The sequence below is a fragment of the Capra hircus genome, chromosome 16, assembly GCF_001704415.2.
Source record: "Capra hircus breed San Clemente chromosome 16, ASM170441v1, whole genome shotgun sequence".
In the NCBI taxonomy this organism is placed as follows: domain Eukaryota; kingdom Metazoa; phylum Chordata; class Mammalia; order Artiodactyla; family Bovidae; genus Capra; species Capra hircus.
This window is the reverse complement of record NC_030823.1, coordinates 38285936-38310151: the sequence shown is the minus strand read 5'-3', so window position 1 is coordinate 38310151 and position 24216 is coordinate 38285936. Positions and strand designations below refer to the sequence as shown.

General features: G+C 36.0%; 1 protein-coding gene across 6 annotated transcripts in view; it reads right to left on the bottom strand.

Annotated features, from left to right (window-relative positions):
- Positions 1 to 24216, bottom strand: part of DNM3 (dynamin 3) — a 628097-nt gene that overhangs the window by 104043 nt on the left and 499838 nt on the right. For all 6 annotated transcript variants that reach the window (XM_005690651.3, XM_005690650.3, XM_005690649.3 and 3 more), the window contains one exon: positions 9939 to 10050. In XM_005690651.3, coding sequence (XP_005690708.1) covers positions 9939 to 10050 — 112 coding nt within the window. The remainder of the gene's footprint in view (positions 1 to 9938; positions 10051 to 24216) is intronic.

Sequence of the window (24216 nt, the reverse complement as noted above, 5' to 3'; positions counted from 1 at the left end):
GATTAAAATCAAAATAAGTAACTCTTCACTGACATCCCATTCATACATACAGCACCCAAAGCTCAGGGATGAGTCAAAGATTCTACTTATATTAAGGGAAATCATACATTTATAACACTAGTAAATTATGACAGAGATTTCCCCCTTTCTTTCTACTTGAAATACTTGAAGTACCGGGAACCTGGCCAAAAAGCATTGGTTTGAATTGGTAATAAGTGAGCTGTTAGCATGAGAGGCAAAGTATTTAGTATGTCGGCTTGCCCTTTCCTGACAGCCCCTCCTCCAACATGCCAAGCAGTGGAAAATTTCATCAGCCAATGCATTTTTAAACAAACACTGCATCCTTGGTTTCAGAGAAGGTGGGGTGGGGGAAGAAAAAGAGCAGAGGAAAGGAGTGAGTGATTCTGGGGAGACAGGGCAAGCAGACCACGTTACGACCTCCATCTGTACCATTCCTTTATTTCATAAATTACAAGTTTGGTCTTGGGCTGGCATGGGAAGTGAAAGCTGTATAGTGGGGAGGCAGCCAAAATAAACACTGGTCCACATTCAAGAAAATGGGTCTGGAAAGGTTAGTCACAAAAATGTAGTCATTTCTAAAAGGGACGTTCCAGATAGAGACACAGAGAGCAGCCAGCAACAGGCAGCAGGCAAATGGCTGTCTTGTTTCAAACTGGAGCGGCAGGAGTATGATTTATATCAAACAATTTAACCCACATATGGCTTAAAAAAATAAAATGGTGATTCATTACTCCCAGGGCAGCCTGAGTCCTTGCAAGGTCAGATCCTGTGGGGGAGACGTGATGCGATATGGGCAGGGAACAGATCTGGACTCTCCTCACAAGGGCCCCAGAAAGAATGTCTCTCTCCACTGAGATGCAGAGTGGAAGAGAGCTGTGAGTGGAGTGTGTGCCTGTGTGGAGAAGCCTGAGCACAGGGTATGGAGTAACAGGTTGGGCTGGAGATCTGGTGTTTAGTTTTAAGAGAGGATGTGTGTGGGGAAGTAATGCATACAAAAAATTTCTGGAGAGCAGTAAGGGAATGATTGCAGCAGAGTGTATTTTCTGGAAAACAATGCCAGCTGGTGACTCTGGGGGGAAGTCTAATTCAAGGACCATCAGGGCTATCATACTGAATAAAAACATAAATTTAAAGATATTGATATAACAGCATAGAGAAGTTTCCTGACATTGTGAGTGGCTGTGATATAACCATTAACATCCCTGGCATATGTGAGACATAAATAATGGTACCAGAATGAATGAAATCAGGGGAAAAGGAGTCTTTTGTAAAGATTATGCCAATGGTTCAATAAGGCAATAAAGATCCCCAGAGAGAATTTTATCAGGAATAGAATACTATCTTAGAGAATAATGGGACCTTGGTTCTCCAAAGAAGTGCAATAGTGCTGAAAATACCTCAAACAGATGGGGTTTATTGCATTCCACAGCAGTGCAGCTTTTGATCTACCAAATAAGTTTCAGGAGTTCAACCAAGTATTTTTGCACATTAGGGAATGGCTGGCTTCCCTGCTCGGTGGCAGATGGTTCTGTTTGTAGTGGCAACAGTGATGTCACCGAGTAGGGGGCCTTAATCCTTAAATACGAGAAACATACAAGTGAAAGGCTTGGTGTGGCTTTTCCATTTCTTATTTCCTTCAATCATTTCCCCAGTTGTCTATTCTGAGAGAGGCATACCAGTCATGACTGGTGAATTGTAAATTATCTATAATTCCTCCACTACTCTGCATGGCAGCATTTATATTTAGAAAGTCCCTTCATTGAAAAAAAAAAAAACTAAACTATTGGTCATGGAGCTGCTCTAATTTCTGTGGGAAGCACTGTAGAATAAGCTAAGAATAAAATTATGTACAGTGGGACGAATATGGGCGTTTTCTATCTTGTACACAAGACTGCTGAGTAAATACATGGGAATGGTCATCACCATATTAATAAATACTTATGGGGCTCTGTGTCCATTCCTCTCTTCCCCCTAGAGTGAAACAGACACCTCCCTGATTTGCTTTTTGCCACAGAGAAAAATTTGGTTGTAAAGTCTATCCAAAAAGACTTTCTCATATCCCTAAGAGACTGCATTATGGGATGATTTCAACCTCCAAGGTAGTCCTTAAAAGCATGAATTATGACTGGGAGAGTCCTGACTTCAGAGGTATAGTGAAGTTCCAGGGTGCTTCCATTTCTACTGTCTAGATGGTATATGATTTCTTAAGAGATGAAAAATGACAGCTGCTCTGTGACAACCTAGAAGGGTGGGATGGGGTGAGAGGTGGGAGGAAGGTTCAAGAGGAAGGGTCATATACCTCTAGCTGATTCATGCTGATGTATGGCAGAAACCAACACAATATTGTAAAACAATTGTCCTCCAATTAAAAATTAATAAGTTAAAAAAGAAATCATATACTAGACAGGAGGACCATCTATCTATATAGCTAAAAAAAAAATAACTCTGAAAAGTTCTGAGGTGTATGTCTTAACAGATACACAAAACTGAATTTGCACCACATCTGTTTCTAGGCTATGCACAGATTTGCAGCTGCACCTTTCAGATGGCCAGAATCTGAGGGCAGGATGTTTGTGGACTCTCATTTCCCTGGCAGCACTATGGCTCACTCCTGACTAAATGATGGAGACTTTGAGGCCAGTCTGTCCACAGGGCAGCATAATCTCAAGGCTCTCCTAAACAGTTTGGTATCCTCAGCCAACAGTTGGGGAGATTCTCCCCAAATTTCACTGATAGTTTGTAAAGAAAAGGGAACTATTAATTTGACAAGTACAGCTTTTTGGACACATAAATGATAGTCAATATCAATATTAAAGTCTACATGGCACCAAGTACTTTCCTCCAGGTGTAGGCACCAAGCTAGATGTGGTGTGCAATAGTATTCATTTAGTCCTACAAAATCACTCAGAGGAAGAAATTATTATTTTGAGTTTAAAAAGGAATAAAAAACTAGAAATAAGTTGCCTATGCCACATGGCACATGAATGGAAGGGTAGGGATTCCAACACAAGTGGATTTGACTTCAAGCCTACCTAACTTCCACGCACAGAAGAATCTGAAATTTCTTCACATTTATATATAAAGTCATATTGTGAGCTGACAAAACTGTGCCAGGAAAATCAGTCATTTGTTATATGACATTCTTTAGGTATTTAATTAAATTCACACTTATTTTTATTTACACTTGGAGGAAAAATTTATGTACATGGACCATAATATTGTTAAAGTTTTAAAATTATGAAATGGACCTGTAGCTATTCACACACACACACACACTTTTTGATGCTGCTTAATCTTGATGGGGAAATGGTGCAGAACAAGAAAGGGAATAAAGTTTTGGATAGACAGGTTAGTCGTAAACTTAGCAGAGGAACTCATTTTCAGGGGGACTCATTTTCAGTGCCTACTCCTGTTTTAACTTTCCCCAAATCTTTGAGGGACTATCTCATCAGTAAAAAACAAAAACAAAAAGCTATTAATCCCTTTAGAAACAACTTCACTTTGAAACTATGTAAATTCCTATGTACTTATTTAATTTCATACTTATAAATTTCATACTGAGTATAATTTCAATTTAGTGGCCAAAGGAAATAGAAATAAAAATAAAATTCTGTTAAATTCAAATTCAAGTTTAAATATATTTTAAAAATATTCTTGCTGCTCAGAAAGCTCAGGTGATGGAAGAATGCCAGAGTTCTGGGTCAGAGATGTTATGTCTACATTCACAGAGTAAGTCAGTGGCATAGTGGGAAAGTAAACTCAGGACTCATTTCCATTTTAGGGTCACATAGCATGATGCTCAGATAAGAAGTCTACATTTAGCTTTAGGTCCAGAAAGTTTAAGAGACTGGAAAGTAATTAGAAAATAAACATGGTAAAATAGAATATATCAATGATTAGAAAACAGAAGGTAATTAGAAAACGTACATGGGAATATAGCTGGGCTGTTGTGCTTTATACAGATACCCACCAGTTTTTTATTCACATTGTACAGTAGCTATTTATTTGCATCTCTCTCTTCCACTAGAGTTGGAACTCCTGTAAAGTAAGAACTCCCTTCTTTTTTTATCTTTGAATCTTCAGAGTCCACATAACAGTGACGGATGAAGGGAAGGAAGGAAGTGGGAGAAGATGGAAGGAATGGAAAGAAAGAAGAAAAATTTGTAGATAAACCCCAAGAGAAATGACCTAAGAGACAGAAGGAATAGAGTAGCAGAACATTATGAGTGACATAAAAAACATTTCACCATGTGGACAAGATGGAAAAAGATATGATGAGAAAACGCTTGTTATAAAATAGTATGCAACCTTAGTTTGGACAAAAAAAATTATTCTAAACATCAGCTCATCCAGATTTGGGTGATGGATATTTATCTAAATGAATCCAAACTTATATAATTTAGAAAAATGACCTATGTAGAATTTTTTCCAGTTAGAATAGAGATGTCTCATGAAAAAAGCAGAATTTTTTTGATCTTGACTCATATCCATGTATGACACATAAACATTTCATTATTAGGGTATAGATTGACTGGTTTGCTGTTGACTCAATGGTTTAGTGATACAAAAACAGAAACACCAGAAATTCTAAAAATTTACTTACAGACATCTGTTATTAGGTTACTCTGACTTCTCTGTCAAATGTTTCTAAATTAAGGATAACTGTACCTAGAAGTATCACTTCCCCCAAACCTAAGATTGTTCAAAATGCAATGTTTAAATAAGCATCCTACTTAGACTCCTTTTAGTAGTTAGCTGCCACTGAAACATCTGAGAGTCAAGCATTGTGTAGTATAACCTGCAGAACTACATAGCGCAGAAGAAATACAAATATTGTTTATGATGAAAGCTGAGAAAAGCAATGTTCATGGCATACTGCCAAGTTTAATTTCCTGTCATATCTTTGGCATGTGGTAAAAAGTCCCTTTGTCTCAATTTTCCAAGCAATAGTACCAAACATATGTTAATCAGCAAATAAAAATGATGTGAAAGAATCAAAACAGTTTGTGTAGGACAATTCTAGATTTGCTTAAAATTGAGCATTCTAATAAAAAATAGCAAATATTTTATTGAGCATCTTCTTTTGTGTAGAGCTATAAATACATGAAATTTCAGGTTTATAAAAACAGTTCACAGAAGGAAGGGTAATATTGCTTTCCCAAGACAGTATTTCCCTCGTGAAAGAGGCATTGCACAATTGTTTTTAATAGCAAACTTGTCTAGTACATTTAATATAAATTTAGTTGACAAAATCATGACCTAAGAAAACATTTTCACAAACATTACACTTTCTTGGAAGGAAGACACACACACACACACACATATACACATTCAGATATTTTGTATAACCAAGCACAGTTAGAAGACAGAAAATATCATAAAGTTTTCACAATCACACTGGGACTGTGTGATAAATATCCACAATGTTTTAGCTCTCTTGTACTTACTTACATAAGTAATCTACAATGAAAATAATAAGCATCATCATAAATAAACATGGAGTGTTAACTTTTGTTTACCCTGTCCAGTGCTTTCCCTACATTATCTCACTTAACCCTGTCAATGATGCTGCAGATGATTCTTGTTATCTCCATTTTAGACACTGGAATCTTGAAAGATAAAAGGGCTACAACAGCTTGTAGGTGAGCATCAGAAATTTCAGTTTACACAGTTTGATGCTAAAGCCTGTGCTTTAACACATGCTGTGCTGCTTTTCATAACACTCAGCCATAGCAATCTTATAAAAGTATAAATCTTATCATGTCACTAACTGGCTTGCAATCCTCCAGTGGCTTCCCATCTCACCTAGAATAAAGCAGAAATGCTTGCCACTTCCTTCAAGGCCTATATAATCTGGCCACTGACCACTTCTAGAAATCATCAAGTACCTTCACTTGTCCAGACACACTGTAATTCTTTGGTGCACTAAGACACTGAGCTGGCTTTGTACTTGCTAGCCCTCTGCCATGAGCACTCTCCATCAGACATTCACATCACTTACTTTCCCACATCTTTCAGGAGCCTACTCCAATCAAAGCGGCTTTCCCTAATTATTTTACTAAAATAAAACTCACTTGACCTTCATTCAACAACACAAGAGAAGACCCTACACATGGACATCACCAGATGGTCAACACCAAAATCAGATTGATTATATTCTTTGCAGCCAAAGATGGAGAAGCTCTATACAGTCAGCAAAAACAAGACTGGGAGCTGACTGTGGCTCAGATCATGAGCTTCTTATTGCCAAATTCAGACTTAAATTGAAGAAAGTAGGGAAAACCACTAGACCATTCAGGTATGACCTAAATCAAATCCCTTATGATTATAAAATACAAGTGAGAAATAGATTTAAGGGACTAGATCTGATAGAGTGCCTGATGAACTATGGACGGAGGTTCCTGACATTGTACAGGAGACAAGGATCAAGACCATCCCAATGGAAAAGAAATGCATAAAAGCAAAATGGCTGTCTGGGGAGGCCTTACAAATAGCTGTGAAAAGAAGAGAAGTGAAAAGCAAAGTAGAAAAAGAAAGATATAAGCATCAGAATGCAGAGTTCCAAAGAATAGCAAGGAGAGATAAGAAAGCCTTCCTCAGCAATCAATGCAAAGAAATAGAGGAAAAAAGAATGGGAAAGACTAGAGATCTCTTCAAGAAAATTAGAGATACCAAGGGAACAATTCATGCAAAGATGGGCTCGATAAAGGAGAGAAATGGTAAGGACCTAACAGAGGCAGAAGATATTAAGAAGAGGCGGCAAGAATACACAGAAGAACTGTATAAAAAAGATCTTCATGATCAAGATAATTACGATGGTATGGTCACTCATGTAGAGCCAGACATCCTGGAACGTGAAGTCAAGTGGGCCTTAAAAAGCATCACTACAAACAAAGCTAGTGGAGGTGATGGAATTCCAGTTGAGCTATTTCAAATCCTGAAAGATGATGCTGTGAAAGTGCTGCACTCAATATGCCAGCAAATTTGGAAAACTCAGCAGTGGCCACAGGACTGGAAAAGGTCAGTTTTCATTCCAGTCTCAAAGAAAGGCAATGCCAAAGAATGCTCAAACTACTGCACAATTGCACTCATCTCACATGCTAGTAAAGTAATGCTCAAAATTCTCCAAGTCAGGCTTCAGCAATACGTGAACCATGAACTTCCTGATGTTCAAGCTGGTTTTAGAAAAGGCAGAGGAACCAGAGATCAAATTGCCAACATCTGCTGGATCATCGAAAAACGCAAGAGAATTCCAGAAAAAACATCTATTTCTGCTTCATTGACTATGCCCAAGCTTTTGACTGCGTGGATCACAATAAACTGTGGAAAATTCTGAAAGAGATGGGGATACCAGACCACCTGACCAGCCTCTTGAGAAACCTATATGCAGGTCAGGAAGCAACAGTTAGAACTGGACATGGAACAACAGATTGGTTCCAAATAGGAAAAGGAGTACATCAAGGCTGCATATTGTCACCCTGCTTATTTAACTTATATGCAGTGTACATCATGAGAAACGCTGGGCTAGAAGAAGCACAGTTGGAATCAAGATTGCTGGGAGAAATATCAATAACCTCAGATATGCAGATGACACCACTCTTATGGCAGAAAGTGAAGAGGAACTAAAAACCCTCTTGATGAAAGTGAAAGAGGAGAGTGAAAAAGTTGGCTTAAAGTTCAACATTCAGAAAACGAAGATCATGTCATCTGGTCCCATCAGTTCATGGGAAATAGATGGGGAAACAGTGGAAACAGTGTCAGACTTTATTTTTGGGGCTCCAAAATCACTGTAGATCGTGATTGCCACCATCAAATTAAAAGATGCTTACTCCTTGGAAGAAAAGTTATGACCAACGTAGATAGCATATTCAAAAGCAGAGACATTACTTTGCCAACAATATCCGTCTAGTCAAGGCTATGGTTTTTCCAGTGGTCATGTATGGATGTGAGAGTTGGACTGTGAAGAAAGCTGAGTACTGAAGAATTGATGCTTTTGAATTGTGGTGTTGGAGAAGACTCTTGAGAGTCCCTTGGACTCTAAGGAGAGTCCATTCTAAAGGAGATCAGCCCTGGGTGTTCTTTGGAAGGAATTGTGCTAAAGCTGAAACTCCAGTACTTTGGCCACCTCATGCGAAGAGTTGACTCATTGGAAAAGACTCTGATACTGGGAGGTATTGGGGACAGAAGGAGAAGGGGACAACAGAGGATGAGATATCTGGATGGCATCACCAACTCGATGGATGTGAGTTTGAGTGAACTCCGCGAGATGGTGATGGACAAGGAGGCCTGGCATGCTGCGATTCATGGGGTCGCAGAGAGTCGGACACGACTGAGCAACTGAACTTAACTGAACTGACCTTCCTTCTCACAGTCTGCTCATTTTAATTTTTTACAGAACTTATCATTCTAACAAATAACAGTTTATAGTGACACAGTTATTCATCCACTCTAATGTCTATTCCTTGAGGGGCAGGACCTCACTGTTCACTTCAGCATCACTAGTGTCTAGAAAGATTAGCTGGCAAAAAGCACACGCTCAGCAGGCTTTTGCAGAATGAACGAATAAAACATTAAGTATATGTGCATTTTTTAATAGAGATCATTTGTAACATTAAACACATAACCATCAATGGATAGAACAGAGTAATAAGTAACTATTAGAACTAACTACAAAAATCAAAGTGGTACAGAAGATACCTTTGTACCTACATATCACCTGGAAAGGGTCCGGTTTCACCCCATTTGGAGGGCACAGGGTGTGTCATGGGGATTCACTGTTTTAGGTACTAACCAGACAAGTGGAGGTAGAGATGGGGTTAAGAGGTCTACATGAAAACTAAAATAACAGCAAAGAAGAGAATGTTTTGGCACAAATCCTCTATCCTTTACTTCTGGAACTTTGTTAAATTCCAGTGTAACCTCAGGGATATGGTCAGGTCTGAAATCCCATCCAGATGCATCCCCTTCAGATGTTGTCGCACAATGTGCTTATATCTCAGACTTTCCCTTGAGAAGACTTTATACCTATTTGGGTCGAGAAATAACCCATCTTGTGCATGGGCAGTCGTATAAACTAATCTACAGCCAATCTAAGCACCACAAAGGTCAAGATGAAGTAAATCCCCCAAAGCTCAGTCTCAGTGCTTAACTTCTAGGGGGAACCTGGATAGTACAATATCTCAGGGGTAGCAAGGAAACAGTGAGAACCACACATCTGCAGAGTCTGTTTAATGCTGAGTGTACATATGTTGGGTGGGAATTCTGAAGTTTAAATCCAGATTAGTCTGTGTAATATTACATTTTCCAAAGAACACAAATAGAAGATCTGTTTATTAACTTGAATGAGAGAAGTGTCTCCAAGACACTTGAAGTACATTAATAAAGATAAGTGGGACTAGCAATGTAATATTTTTTGTTCTTTTTTTACTTACAGTGACATTAACCAGAGTTTAATTTTGGATACCGGTACTACAGACATAATGAAAGGAGGTAGCTTTTCATAAAAATTATATTTTAAAGAATATCAAAAAGTGTTATGACTAATAATATATATACTATGACTACATAAAGAATGTTATAAACTGCTTAAATGAATACTATAGAATAGTATACTGTAGAATAACATAAAAAGGAAAATAAAATTTTAAATTAAAACATAGAAACTCTCTCATGCTTTGAGATTACATTACATACATTAGGTTTTATGGCAAAGTTGGGCATTTTCTTTAACAAATATACTGGTAAACTTCTTAAAATAGAATTCTAATTGATAAAAAGAAATATAAGCAAAGTAAAATGCTAAAACTATGCCAAATTAATTAAGTCAACTGTGAACTAGTCCTTCAGCATAAAGTATGTTGAATTATGCTTTCTCAAACATGGTTACTAATTTAAAAATAAGAGATCAATCCACTTACTAAAGATTTATCAGGATAAACTCCAGCTCTCAGTAAAGATGCCTTCCAGCTGTCTACATCCTCCTGTGAATCACATGCCAGCTCAAGGAAGCGGTAGTCTTTGTATACATTCCTGGAGTAAAATAACAAAAGAAAAAAATCAAGCTTTTTAGTTTTGAACCAAAACCAATATGATTTCATATCCCTACAGACAATGATGATACAAAGGACAGTCCAAATGGAGGGTTATCCAACAGTCATTGATGAAAAACAAAAACAATCTATTGCATTTAAAATAATTAACAAGTTCCTACATGTATGTATTATACAATTAAAACACCCTCATAAAAAGAATTGAGTCATCTCTACTGCTAAGCAATAAAAAGAGAAGGATCTAGAAATGTTTTCAGTATGACAAACTGAGTGCCAGCTGATGGAGAATTGTTCTGAGGGGAATGTACTTGCCATTGCCTAGTAATTATATAAGTTTTCAAAGTTAATTTACAAGTCTAAATGGCTCATAAAAACTTCAAATTATGGCAATAATCACAAAAGCTAAAATACTATGCTGGATTCAAATCAGAAATGCTCATCAATACTGTGAAAAGGAAAGAACATTAACCAGTATTTAACAGAGTAAATTGCCTATGAAGTTCATATTTTTAACTGGGACAATATTATAATTTTATATGTCCTTTCCTAATAATAAAATAATACACAAGATGTAATACTTGAATAATTTGGAAACTAGATAAAAGTATAAAACTGGATACAATCATCCATTTTCTACTGTTGACAGATAAACTCATTTCTTTATATTCTTTTGTTCTATGCATTTTTCATCCAGTTGATGTTCTTTCAATTTTGTGTCCTTTTCACTTACTAGAATATCATGGTCACATACTTATGCTATTACGTCTTCACAAATATAAAATTATAATGGTATAATATTCATTAACATAAATGTATGATAATTTTCTTGACTTTCTCCTAATAAAAGATAAGTAATTTCCTTTATTTGCAATCATAAATAATACTTAACTACATATTTTTATCCATAAGCCTTTGTCTTTCTACCTTATTATCATTATTTTCTGAGGATAGATTCCTATAAATGGAGTTACAGAATCATTTTTCAAGACAATGATACATAAAGATAATTCTAGCCATCTTTCCAGAGAAGATAATCCAATTTAGACAGATACTAGCAAGGTACAAGATTAACAATCCTTTTCTCTTCTCTCTCCCAAGGTGTTCTCATTCATGCCTAAGACTCTCAATTTACACCTAATCCAGATGACTTACATATTTACATCCCCTGTCTAGACCTGCCCCAGACTCATACTGCTCATTGACTTCTCCACTTTAATATCTCAAAGGCACCTTGACGTGAATGACTGAACTGGTGGTTTCCAACTTGATGCTCCCATTTCATGCAACATCAGTGTAATGACTATAATCTGGAGGCACCTTGGACATCTTCCACACTCTCATTTACCTCCTTACATCTTACTACCTAAAAGTGTACAACCTGTATAGTGACTTATCATTTTATTACTCTCTCTCTTTGGGGCTATTTCAATAAGCCTACTTACTGGTCTCCCAGCATCACCTGGACAATTTAAATTTGCTCTCTCCTGGGAATCCTTATTATCTTCTGAAAATGTGAATCAGATATTTTTACCCCTGTTATAAAACATCCCAATACTACTTGCTTTTAGGAAAAGATCACTTGCTATCATAGCCTACAAAGCCCTTCATAGTCCGGCCCACCATGACCTTCCTCTCTAGCTTCTTTTCATACTCTGTTCTCCTCTGATTTTTCTGCCATGCTTACCATTTACCTCCTCAAATATGGCATGCCTGCCCCTAAAGTCTTTGAATAAACTGCGATCTCTGTCTGCAGCTCTCTGTCCTTCCCTCACTACACAGTTAACTCCTACTCTTTCTTGGTATTTTAGCTTAACCATGGCTTCTTCAGACATTACTTCCCTGATTCCTCTACAAGACTTGTTCCTGTTTCACACATTTTTCATATTTTCATTTACCTTTCCTTCATAGTACGAATCATAGCTGTGATTTCAGTATTACATGTGGGTTTCTTTTTCTCTCTCTTTTCTATTTAATTTTGATAACACCTGTCTTCCCAACCAGCCTATAAGCAGTATTAAGTAGTGTATAGAATGTATCATTTTTATGCTCATCATTATATTTGCAGAGGATTCAGAAAGGTGGTGGCTTCAGTGTGCTTTGTTTCCTCTCTACTTCCAACTCAGGTCAAATACATCCTCTTAAGTCAAGAAGATATTAGGACTGGTAGTCTGGTAGAGGATGTGAGCTAGATAACTGCTGTGGTACTTTCTTGCTCTGGGATGAAAAAAAGCTTCGGGACCATAGCAGGAGAACTTTTACACAAGGACTAGCATGTAGCAGCCCCTTAGTAGAGCTGACCCTCAATAATCATAGAACTGCTGAGTGTTCTCAATCCTCTGGCGGTAAGGAAGTATGGAAGGACTGAGTTTTTTCTAATCCAGTGAAAAAGAAAAGCTCTCTCCAGGTGTTTCAAAAGGAAACTGATAAATTGCCCACTTCTGGGCATGAAGACTTTGATGTTTGTTCCTTCCCACATTCACCAGTTCACTTAAAGTATCCGCCAGTTGGATCTGTGCCATTATGAGCAAAGAAAATAAAAGGACATGCACTGAGGTCTAACAACCAGAGGAAACAAAGAATAAAGAAGGTAATCAGAGCAGTCTATCAACAACAGAGAATGGTTGGGGATTAAAAAAGAATAATAAGTATTTTAAGAGGTACAAGAGAGTTTTAAAAAGACTTATAGGACCAAGAAAGAAAGATTTTTAAGTTAGGATGTTGAGTAGGTAAGTTGAAGGAAAGGATGATGGATCTTGAGAACAGAATTGGTAGATTTTAAGATTCACTAGGAGAGTTAACACCCAAAAAAGATGTCCTTTTCATTATAGGGGACTGGAATGCAAAAGTAGGAAGTCAAGAAACACCTGGAGTAACAGGCAAATTTGGCCTTGGAGTACAGAATGAAGCAGGGCAAAGGCTAACAGTTTTGCCAAGAGAATGCACTGGTCATAGCAAACACCCTCTTCCAACAACACAAGAGAAGACTCTACACATGGACATCACCAGATGGTCAACACCAAAATAAGACTGATTATATTCTTTGCAGCCAAAGATGGAGAAGCTCTATACAGTCAGCAAAAACAATACCGGGAGCTGACTGTGGCTCAGATCATGAACTCCTTATTGCCAAATTCAGACTTAAATTGAAGAAAGTAGGGAAAACCACTAGACCATTCAGGTATGACCTAAATCAAATCCCTTATGATTATAAAATACAAGTGAGAAATAGATTTAAGGGACTAGATCTGATAGACAGAGTGCCTGATGAACTATGGACAGAGGTTTCTGACATTGTACAGGAGACAAGGATCAAGACCATCCCAATGGAAAAGAAATGCAAAAAAGCAAAACGGCTGTCTGGGGAGGCCTTACAAATAGCTGTGAAAAGAAGAGAAGTGAAAAGCAAAGGAGAAAAGGAAAGATATAAGCATCTGAATGCAGAGTTCCAAAGAATAGAAAGGAGAGATAAGAAAGCCTTCCTCAGTAATCAATGCAAAGAAATAGAGGAAAACAACAGAACGGGAAAGACTAGAGATCACTTCAAGAAAATTAGAGATACCAAGGGAACATTTCATGCAAAGATGGGCTCCATAAAGGACAGAAATGGTATGGACCTAACAGAAGCAGAAGACATTAAGAAGAGGTGGCAAGAATACACAGAAGAACGGTACAAAAAAGATCTTCATGACCCAGATAATCATGATGGTGTGATCACTCACCTAGAGCCAGACATCCTGGAACGTGAAATCAAGCGGGCCTTAGAAAGCATCACTACAAACAAAGCTAGTGGAGGTGATGGAATTCCAGTTGAGCTGTTTCAAATCCTGAAAGATGATGCTGTGAAAGTGCTGCACTCAATATGCCAGCAAATTTGGAAAACTCAGCAGTGGCCACAGGACTGGAAAAGGTCAGTTTACATTCCAGTCTCAAAGAAAGGCAATGCCAAAGAATGCTCAAACTACTGCACAATTGCACTCATCTCACATGCTAGTAAAGTAATGCTCAAAATTTTCCAAGCCAGGCTTCAGCAATACGTGAACTGTGAACTTCCAGATATTCAAGCTGGTTTTAGGAAAGACAGAGGAACCAGAGATCAAATTGCCAACATCCGCTGGATCAGCGAGAAAGCAAGAGAGCTCCAGAAAAACATCTATTTCTGCTTTATTGACTATGTGGATCACAATAAACTCTGGAAAATTCTAAAAGAGATGGGAATACCAGACCACCTGACCGGCCTCTAGAGAAACCTATATGCAGGTCAGGAAGCAACAGTTAGAACTGGACATGGAACAACAGACTGGTTCCAAATAGGAAAAGGAGTACATCAAGGCTGCATATTGTCACCCTGCTTATTTAACTTCTATGCAGTGTACATCATGAGAAACGCTGGGCTAGAAGAAGCACAAGCTGGAATCAAGATTGCTGGGAGAAATATCAATAACCTCAGATATGCAGAAGACACCACCCTTATGGCAGAAAGTGAAGAGAAACTAAAAAGCCTCTTGATGAAAGTGAAAGAGGAGAGTGAAAAAGTTGGCTTAAAGTTCAACATTCAGAAAACGAAGATCATGACATCTGATCCCATCAGGTCGTGGGAAGTAGATGGGGAAACAGTGGAAACAGTGTCAGACTTTATTTTTTGGGGCTCCAAAATCACTGCAGATGGTGATTGCAGCCATCAAATTAAAAGACACTACTCCTTGGAAGGAAAGTTATGACTAACCTAGATAGCATATTCAAAAGCAGAGACATCACTTTGCCAACAAAGGTACATCTATGCAAGGCTATGGCTTTTCCAGTAGTCATGTATGGATGTGAGAGTTGGACTGTGAAGAAAGCTGAGCACCAAAGAATTGATGGTTTTGAACTGTGGTGTTGGAGAAGACTCTTGAGAGTCCCTTGGACTGCAAGGAGATCCAACGTCTATTCTAAAGGAGATTGGTCCTGGGTGTTCTTTGGAATGAATGATGCTAAAGCTGAAACTCCAATACTTTGGCCACCTCATGCGAAGAGTTGACTCATTGGAAAAGACTCTGATGCTGGGAGGGATTTGGGGCAGGAGGAGAAGGGGACGACCAAGGATGAGACGGCTGGATGGCATCACCAACTCGATGGACGTGAGCTTGAGTGAACTCTGGGAGTTGGTGATGGACAGGGAGGCCTAGAGTTCTGCAATTCATGGGGTCGGAAAGAGTCAGACACGACTGAGCGATTGAACTGAACTGAACTGAGGAGAGTTAAAAAAAATATAAAGAAAGAGAAGTGTAGAGGAAAGAACCAGACAACTAATCTGTAAATAATAGGAGGTCCAGAAAAAGAAAAGGAAGATAGGAGGAGAAAAATAATTATAAAACAGAAACTATTTTTAAAAAAGGAAATTTAGCCTATTTTTAGAAAGACTGAAATCTGTACATTGAAAACACTGTTTCAGGTAGAATTGGTGAGAAGAGATATGACACAGGCATGTGCTACAATAAATCTTGTTTTTTGAGATAAAGAAGTCTTTTATAAAGAAACATCAAGTTGGTTAAAAAGGAAAAAGAATTAGACTGGCACTGGACTGAGCATTCAAAAGGTAGAAGTCAATGAAATAATATTCAAGCATCTTAAGAGGACTGCAAACTCAGAGTCCCACATCCAGCCAGGTTAGAACTACATACCCAAACTTGAGGGTTATATAAGGCAGTATTAGGATTACAACAACACTCAGTAAACCTGCAGAGATTGTTCAAGGTGAAGAAAACCTAAGAGAAAACACTGGTGAGCAACAAATCTTGTCATATTCAGAGTCAAATTAAAATAACTAATGATAGATCATCTAAGAACTGCAATATAAGGACTCAAAACAAACTCTTAAAGTAGAAGAGTTCTGCAACAGAAATAGTCTAAAACTTGAGGGAGAATGAAAGGAAATAAAGATACGCCCAAGTTCTCCTCTGATGGATGCAGGGGTGAATAGTGGAGAAGCAAAAAATCCCAGAGTTCTCATATTGTTGGAAGAATGGGTAAGAAGAGAAGTAGGAGAAGAAAGTGTCTTGAGACAGAAATATTTGATAATTTTCCTCATGGAATAATAGGGCTATGTACTGATGAGTTTAAATATTAATAAAATAAAAAGTACAGTAGAACTCCCCAATTTAAAAAAGGAATACAAGGAAAATTAATAGCTTCTTGATAAAATCCATAGAAAATTAAGAAAAGATACAGCAGAATAAGAAAATTTAATGACAGCAATAAAATCAAGTATATTGATTACCAAAATAATAAAAGTAAACTGAATTCTGTCAGCTAAATAGTTAATGTAGGTTGAAAAAATAAAGCTCAATTTTATGTTATTTGCAAAAATAAAGAAACAAGTAAAGAGATATCAGGCAAACAGAAAACAAAGAAAAAACTGCATTGAGCAGCAATATTAATATAGGCAAGATAGAATTTAAAAGTACTGAACAGGATAAACAGAAATATTATTAAAGTATAATTTATGAAGACTGCAAAATACTCTTAAACCTGTTTGCACCAAGTAACACAGTAGACAACTAAATGAAGCAAATGTTACCTAAAAATGTAAAGGTAAATTTGATACAATTATTGCATATAATTAATTAAAGTATAAATATAGAAAGCTTTTAATACAGTTTTTTCAAATTAAACATAGCGGATAAAAGATAAGTAAATGCACAAAAGAAATAAATAATACAACTGATAAAGAAAATTTAATAGATTCCTTTATCACTTAAGTAGAAGATAAAGACTGTTTCATCATCAACAAATCATTTACAAAAGTCTGTCATATACTTGGATTTGTACATGTATGCAATATCAGCTTTAAGAAATTTAAAAAAATAGAAGTTTTATGAATCATATTTTTTTGGTCATAAAGCAAAAAAAAAAAGAAAAAATTAATTTCTAAAAAAAGACTCGAAAACAAAGCACATTCTTAGATAATCCTAGTATTACAGAAGAAACAAAAACAAAATTATACATTATTTAGAAGGCAATTAAAAAATATAGATACATCATATCCGACCAATGAAGTACAACAAAGGCTGTGCTTTGGAAAATTTATGGCTTAAAATATGTTCATCATTCAGAGAAAAAAGAAAAAATGTTAATGTTCATCTATAGAAAGAAAGGAAATTAACACAGATTAAAGCCAAAACTAATAAAATAGGAAATATTAACAAAGCATACCGGATAAAAACATCCATGAAAATTTTCATTTTAGTAATAGATAATAAACTTATGGTCATAACTAGGAGAAAAAACAAAAGTAATACAAGATCAAAAATGAGAAAGGATAGAATACATACCCACAAATATATAGGAGATTGAGAAAATTAGAATAAAATACTTTATGCGATCCTATGTCCAAACTAAGAACCTAGAGATAATTAATAATATACTAAAAAATATAAATCAACAAAGTTAACTCAAGCAGAGTTGGAAAATCCAAGTGGTTTTTACAAAGCACCACTAGAAGTAATAAGATTCTTGCTTAAAAGAGTAATATTGACTGCAGGACAAATTACAAAAATCAATGACTTTTTTCAATACTCCCAATAACTTTGAAATGGAAAAAATACTCCATTCATATTAGGAGAAAGCCTATAAAACACACAAAAATAAATTTTCTTAAATTAAAACAAATATAAGATCTTCATAAATGGGAAGGCATTTTGGATGGGGTCAATTTGATTATACTATCATCCTAGTTCTTACTAAGTAACTAGTGCTCGTGAGTGTTCAATAAATACTTATTGAATAATGACTACCCTCACACCCTTAAAAATATTGACTATCATCTTTAGAATACCTCTGCAAATAATTTTATAATTGAAAAGTTATTCTCCATCAAAGTTCTAACACTTTTGCTAATGGCTCAGATGGTAAAGAATCTGCCTGTAATGCAGGAGACCCAGGTTCAGTCCCTGGGTTGGGAAGATCCCCTGGAGATGGGAATAGCTTTCTCTTTTTTTAACTTGCATTTGCCTGACATATCTTTGTCTCTTTTATATTTTTGCTTTTATCTATTTAGTTTTTAAAAGAAATATCTGTTATAAATGCTAACCTTAGAGTAGGCTTTTATTGTTCATCCCAGTTTGAAAATCACCTTCTACAATCAGGAAAATTTTAATCATGTTTATTTCTCATCTTTGTCATTTCCTATTTTTTTTATTTTTTAGTGGTTTTCTACAGACTATCTTTAAAAGTTTTCCAAATCATTCCTGAATTCATTTTTATATATAACATTTAGGAATAAAATCATAATTCTTGGTTTCTTGAGGGATTTAGAAGCTTTTACTTTCCACAGTATCTCATGACATTTGCAAATCTGTCTAGAGATACAAACCTAGAAATTATTTCTGAATTTTGTTTTCACATCTTTGAGGCTTCTTTTCTCTTTCTTTCCTTTTGTATTCAATTTTGTTACACTCAAGCAAATATTTAGATGGAACTCTACACATTCAACTTTAATAAATATATCATCAGGCATTTTCCACCTGGACTTCTCTATTTGTAAATTCTCATTTGGGTTCATTTTATGAGTTGGCTCAAAGTAGAGTTGGATATCTGAATTTTTGGTTGGGGCAGTCTCCACATTTCTCACACTGATTCAGTGAGTAAGTGAAGAAATTTCTTTCTTTCTTTCTTTCTTTTTTTTTTCTTTTTACTATGTAGTCCAATTTTCCTTAATCAGGGTAAAGCATGCACTAGTCACTCAAAGGATTTCAATCTAGTTCACTCCATGAGTCTTACAAATAGCTGATTGACGTTTGCACTTTTGAGTGCTTTTGACTTTCCAACTCTGGTGTGTATGACTTTTTTCGGATAGAGTGATGGATGGAGAAGGGTAAAAGAGAAACTTCTAAGTTTTTACCTTCTTATAAGAGAAATCATCTCCTTTAATATCCATAGCAACTCTGCAAAATTGATCATAAAGCTGTTTTACAGTTAAGCAAAATGAGATTGAGAGAGATTAGGTGACTTTCCCCAAATCACATAGCTAAGAGATGGCACCACCTGGGCCTACCACATTCCTTGGCATACAGCCTTTGTAAAGCAAATATTAGTCCTATCAATGAACAAATGTATCAATGAATAAATGAACTATGGGATGGGCATATTTTTAAAAACACTTTTTTCATTTTTGACTGGATTCTTAACTTTCTACAGAAAACCTAAAATTTAGAAAGTTTGAAGAGGCAAACTACAATAAATAGAATGAAAAATTTAATTAAATTGGGGTATATTTAAAGGAAATATATCTTCCAAGTATGACAGTTTATTGTTGGAAAATCTGAAAGGTCATATCTTTGCTACAGAGCAGAAAGGGTAATGGATTATCTTGGTGGAATCAAAATTCATCAGCTTTTAATTTTCTAATTATTTTTATACAATAGCTTTTAGTTACCACTTAGGTTTCTATCTGAGGCATTTCCATTGCACAGTATGAGTTACTTTAAGATGTAAAGGTATGGGGAAGGCAAAGTTGGACAAATGCCATGGGAGTGCTTGGCCAGCTGAAGAGCAGGAAAAGTAGAGACTTTCCACACTCTCTAAAGCAGATCTGAAGAATTCAGCTCTGGCCCATTCTTACTGACCTTTCTCTGGAGTATTTTCTTTCAGGGGTTCTTCACATGGAAAATTTTGATTTTTTTTTTCCTTCTAAGGATAGCCAAATTCTTGAGAGGGAAAATAATTATCTGGTTGAAACATTAGAAGAGGGTCAAAGGCTTCTGGTGGCTTTGGCTGCCTCATTTTTACCCATTTTTGAAGCCTCATCTTAGGCTGTGTCTAGACATCCAAAGAGAGTTGGATACAGGTCTAAAACACTGAATTGAGCTGATTTACTGGAAGTCTCATAAATTCTGTGGATACAGCTTCCAGGGTCTCACCACATGCTGTAGCTATAGAGATAACCCACAGCAATTTGTACTGACTGCATGTTTTTTTGGTTTATTTAGTCTATTTCAGCTGCAATCACACAGATATGAGCTTCTGAATGATTTCACCATGAAATCAATCTTAACTATGTGTTTTGCAGTTTGAAAAAACAAAATTCATCTCAATATTAAAAATGATCATAAGGAAGTATATCCCATAGGTAGGCGTTTAAGTGTTACACTGTTGGAAAGACGACCACATGAGCCCATATTTGATATTTCATGAACCCACTTTCATTCACACCATAAGAAAGTCTTTGAGTGTTAAAAATGTGAAGTTTAATTTCCTTGCCTATGACAGCTCTTCAAACATCTGAGACCAGATATAATGTGTCCCACAAGTCTTCTAGTCCCTAAGCCAACCCTTTTGTACTTTTCCAAGCATTTCTCTTATGAAGAGGATTCTAGATAACACTGCATCCTTCTTGCATTCTTGTGATTTGCTCTATTTTAAATGGAGTTTCTGAAAATGAGATGCCAGCAACTTATCACAAATCTCGAGATACAATGTTATTCAGATGTAAGGAAGAAATCTGGCAGAATTTTTACCTGCATTATGGACAGTAAACCTTTACTAATGTAAGTTTAATTAAAACGTAGTAGGATAAAGACCATAAACTCCTATTAAAATCCAGGCTGTGCCATTTATTATCTTATATGACATTGGGTTCCAAAATCACTGCTGATGGTGACTGCAGTCATGAAGTTAAAAGACACTTGATGCTTGGAAGGAAAATTATGACAAACCTAGGCAGCCTATTAAAAAGCAAAGACATCACTTTGCTGACAAAGGTCCATATAGTCAAAGTTATGGTTTTAAAAGAGAAGCAAAAATACATCGTCAGCATTTAACAAGTTGAGAAATTATAAAACTAGACAGAGCAAAATGCAGGATATAATAAAGTTAGGAACTAATTATGGAAAACTGAATTATCATTGGTAAAACTTAACAGTTTCTTCTTTGATGAATCAAATAAAGAAACAGCCCTGTAATATCTAGTAAAGAAAAGATGAGAAAAACAATCAAAATCAGGAATGGGACTTATACTTTAACAGGGAGCAGATTAAATTATTATAAGATATTTTAAGTATATTTTCAGTATTTTTTGGCATCCCAGGTAGCACCAGTGGTAAAGAATCCATCTCCCAATTCAGGAAATGCAAGAGACAGGGGTTCAATCCCTGGATTGGGAAGATGCCCTGGCAACCTACTCTACTGTTCTTGCCTGGAGAATCCCAAGGACAGAGGAGCCTGGTGGGCTACAGTCCCCAGGGTCTCAAAAAGTAGACATTACTGAAGTAAGTTAGCATGCACACACTTGCATGTAGACTTTTACGATAGTGAATTTATAAGTATCAATGTTGGAGACAATTTCTAAGAAATGAAATAAGAATCATACAATTTCAACTGACCAATATCCACAGGATAAACTAGAAAACAATTAAAACTTTTTTTCAAAATAGTTCTGATCTCAGAGAGTTTATAGTTCTTTCCAAAATTTAAGGGAAAGATTCTTCTATGCAGGACATCTCAGAAACATTAATAGGCCAATATACATTGGAAATTAGGAAAAGAACATGCTAAGTAGAATCCTCCAAGTTTATTTGACCTTATAAACTTTTCTCCTTGAATTTCTCACAAACCTAGTGTGTATTTTAAGGACCAAACTTTGGGCTATGTCTCTATAAACCAATTTCACCTATGAATAAACATGTAAAACTTCTAAAAGGTAAGTTAGAAAATTGAGTGTAATAAAATGTTTAAAAGTATGACCTTGAATAGTCAAAGAAATCTTGAGGAAGAAGAATAAAGGTGAAGGCATCATATTCCCTGATTTCAGACTCTAGCACAAACCTAGAGTAATCAAAATAGTATAGTATTGACATAAAAAAAGACATATAGATCAATATAACAGAATAGAAAGCCCAGAAATAAACCTGTACTACATGGTAAATTAATTTCCAACAGAGGAACCAAGAATATACATTGGGGAAAGGACAGACCCTTCAATAAATTCTGTTGAGGAAACTAGGCAGTCACACGCAAAAGAATAAAACCAGATCACTATTCTGCACCATACACACAAGTAAATATACAATGGATTAGCAATTTGAAATTAAGAGCTGAAACCATAAAACTCCTAGAAGAAAACAAGCATTGAGCTGCTTAACACAGGTCCTGGTGATGATTTTTTAGATTTGACACCAAATGCAAAGGCAACAAAATTACATTAAGCTAAAAATTCCTTTGTGCAGCAAAGGAAACCATAAACAGAATGAAAAGGCAACATACATAATGGAAGAAAATATTTGCAAATTATATGTATGATAAAGGGGTTAATATCCAAATATAAAAAGAACAAATAAAATGGTGAAAATAATTTCTGAAGAGCAGAATAAAGCAAAAAGAATGAAAAGAACTGAGGACAGTCTCAGAGACTTCTGGGACAATATCAAACACACCAACATTTGAATTATAGGGGTCACAGAAGAAGAAGAGAAAAAGAAAGGGTATGAGAAAATTTTTGAAGAGATTATAGTTGAAAATTTCTCCAACATGAAAAAGGAAATAGTTAATCAAGTCCAATAGGTGCAAAGAGTCCCATAGAGGATAAACCCAGGCAGAAACATGCCAAGACACATACTAATCAAACTAACAAAGACTAAACACAAAGAAAGAATATTAAAATCAGTAAGGGCAAAGCAACAAGTAACATACAAGGGAAACCCCATATGTTTCAGGCCAGAATGAAATGGCAGGATAGATTTAAAGTACTGAAAGGGAAAAGGGAAAAACCTACAACCAAGATTATTGTACGTGGCAAGGATTTCATTCAAAATTGGAGAAATCAAAAGCTTTTCAGACAAGCAAAAGTTAAGGGAATTCAGTACCACCAAACCAGCTTTACAACAAATGTTAAAGGGATTATATAGTCAAGAAATTCAAGAGAAGAAAAAGATCTACAAAATCAAACCCCAAACAATTAAGAAAATGGCAATAGGAACATACATATCAATAATTACTTTAAATGTAAATGGATTCAATGCTTAACCAAAAGACACTGACTGGCTGAATGGATACAAAAATAAGACCCATAAATATGCTGTCTACAAGAAATCCACTTCAGACCTAAAGACACATTTAGACTGAAGGTGAGAGGATAGAAAAAGATATTCCATTCAAATGGGAAGCAAAAGAAAGCTGGAGTAGCAATCCTTATAGCAGACAAAATAGACCTTGAAATAAAGAAAATTACAAGAGATAAGGAAGGACACTACATAATGATCAAGGGATCAGTCCAAGAGGAAGACATAACAATTGTAAATATCTACGCACACAACACAGGACCACCTCAATACATAAGACAAACACTAACAGACATAAAAGGAGAAATTGACAGTAACACACTAATAGTAGGAGACTTTAACACCCCACTCACACCAATGGACAGATCATCAAAACAGCAAATTAATAAGGAAACACAAGTCTTAAATGATACATTAGATGAGATGGATCTCATTAATATCTTCAGGACATTCCATCCAAATGCAGAAGAATACACCTTCTTCTCAAGTGCACATGGAACGTTCTCCAGGATAGACCACACCTTGGGTTACAAATCAAACCTCAGTAAATTTAAGAAAATTTAAATTGTATCAAGCATCTTTTCCAACCACAACCGTGTGAGACTAGATACCAATTACAAGGAAAAACTGTAAAAAACACAAACACATGAAGATTAAACAATATGTTTCTAAATAGCCAACAGGTTACTGAAGAGATCAAAAGGGAAATAAAAAAATTTCTAGAAACAAATGACAATGAAAACACGACAACTGAAAACCTATAGGATGCAGCAAAAGCAGTTCTAAGAGGGACGTTTATAGCAATACAATCCTAACTCAGGAAACAGGAAAAACATCGATTAGACAACCTAACTTTACACCTAAAACAACCAGAAAAAGAAGAACAAAAACCCCCAAAATTAGCTGAAGGAAATAAATCATAAAGATCAGAGCAGAAATAAATGAAAAAGAAAGGAAAGAAACAACAGTAAAGACTAACAAAATTAAAAGCTGGGTCTTTGAGAAGATAAACAATATTGACAAATCTTTAGCCAGATTCATCAAGAAAAAAAGAGAGGATAATCAAATCAACAGAATTCGAAATGAAAAAGGAGAGGTTACAACAGACAATGCAG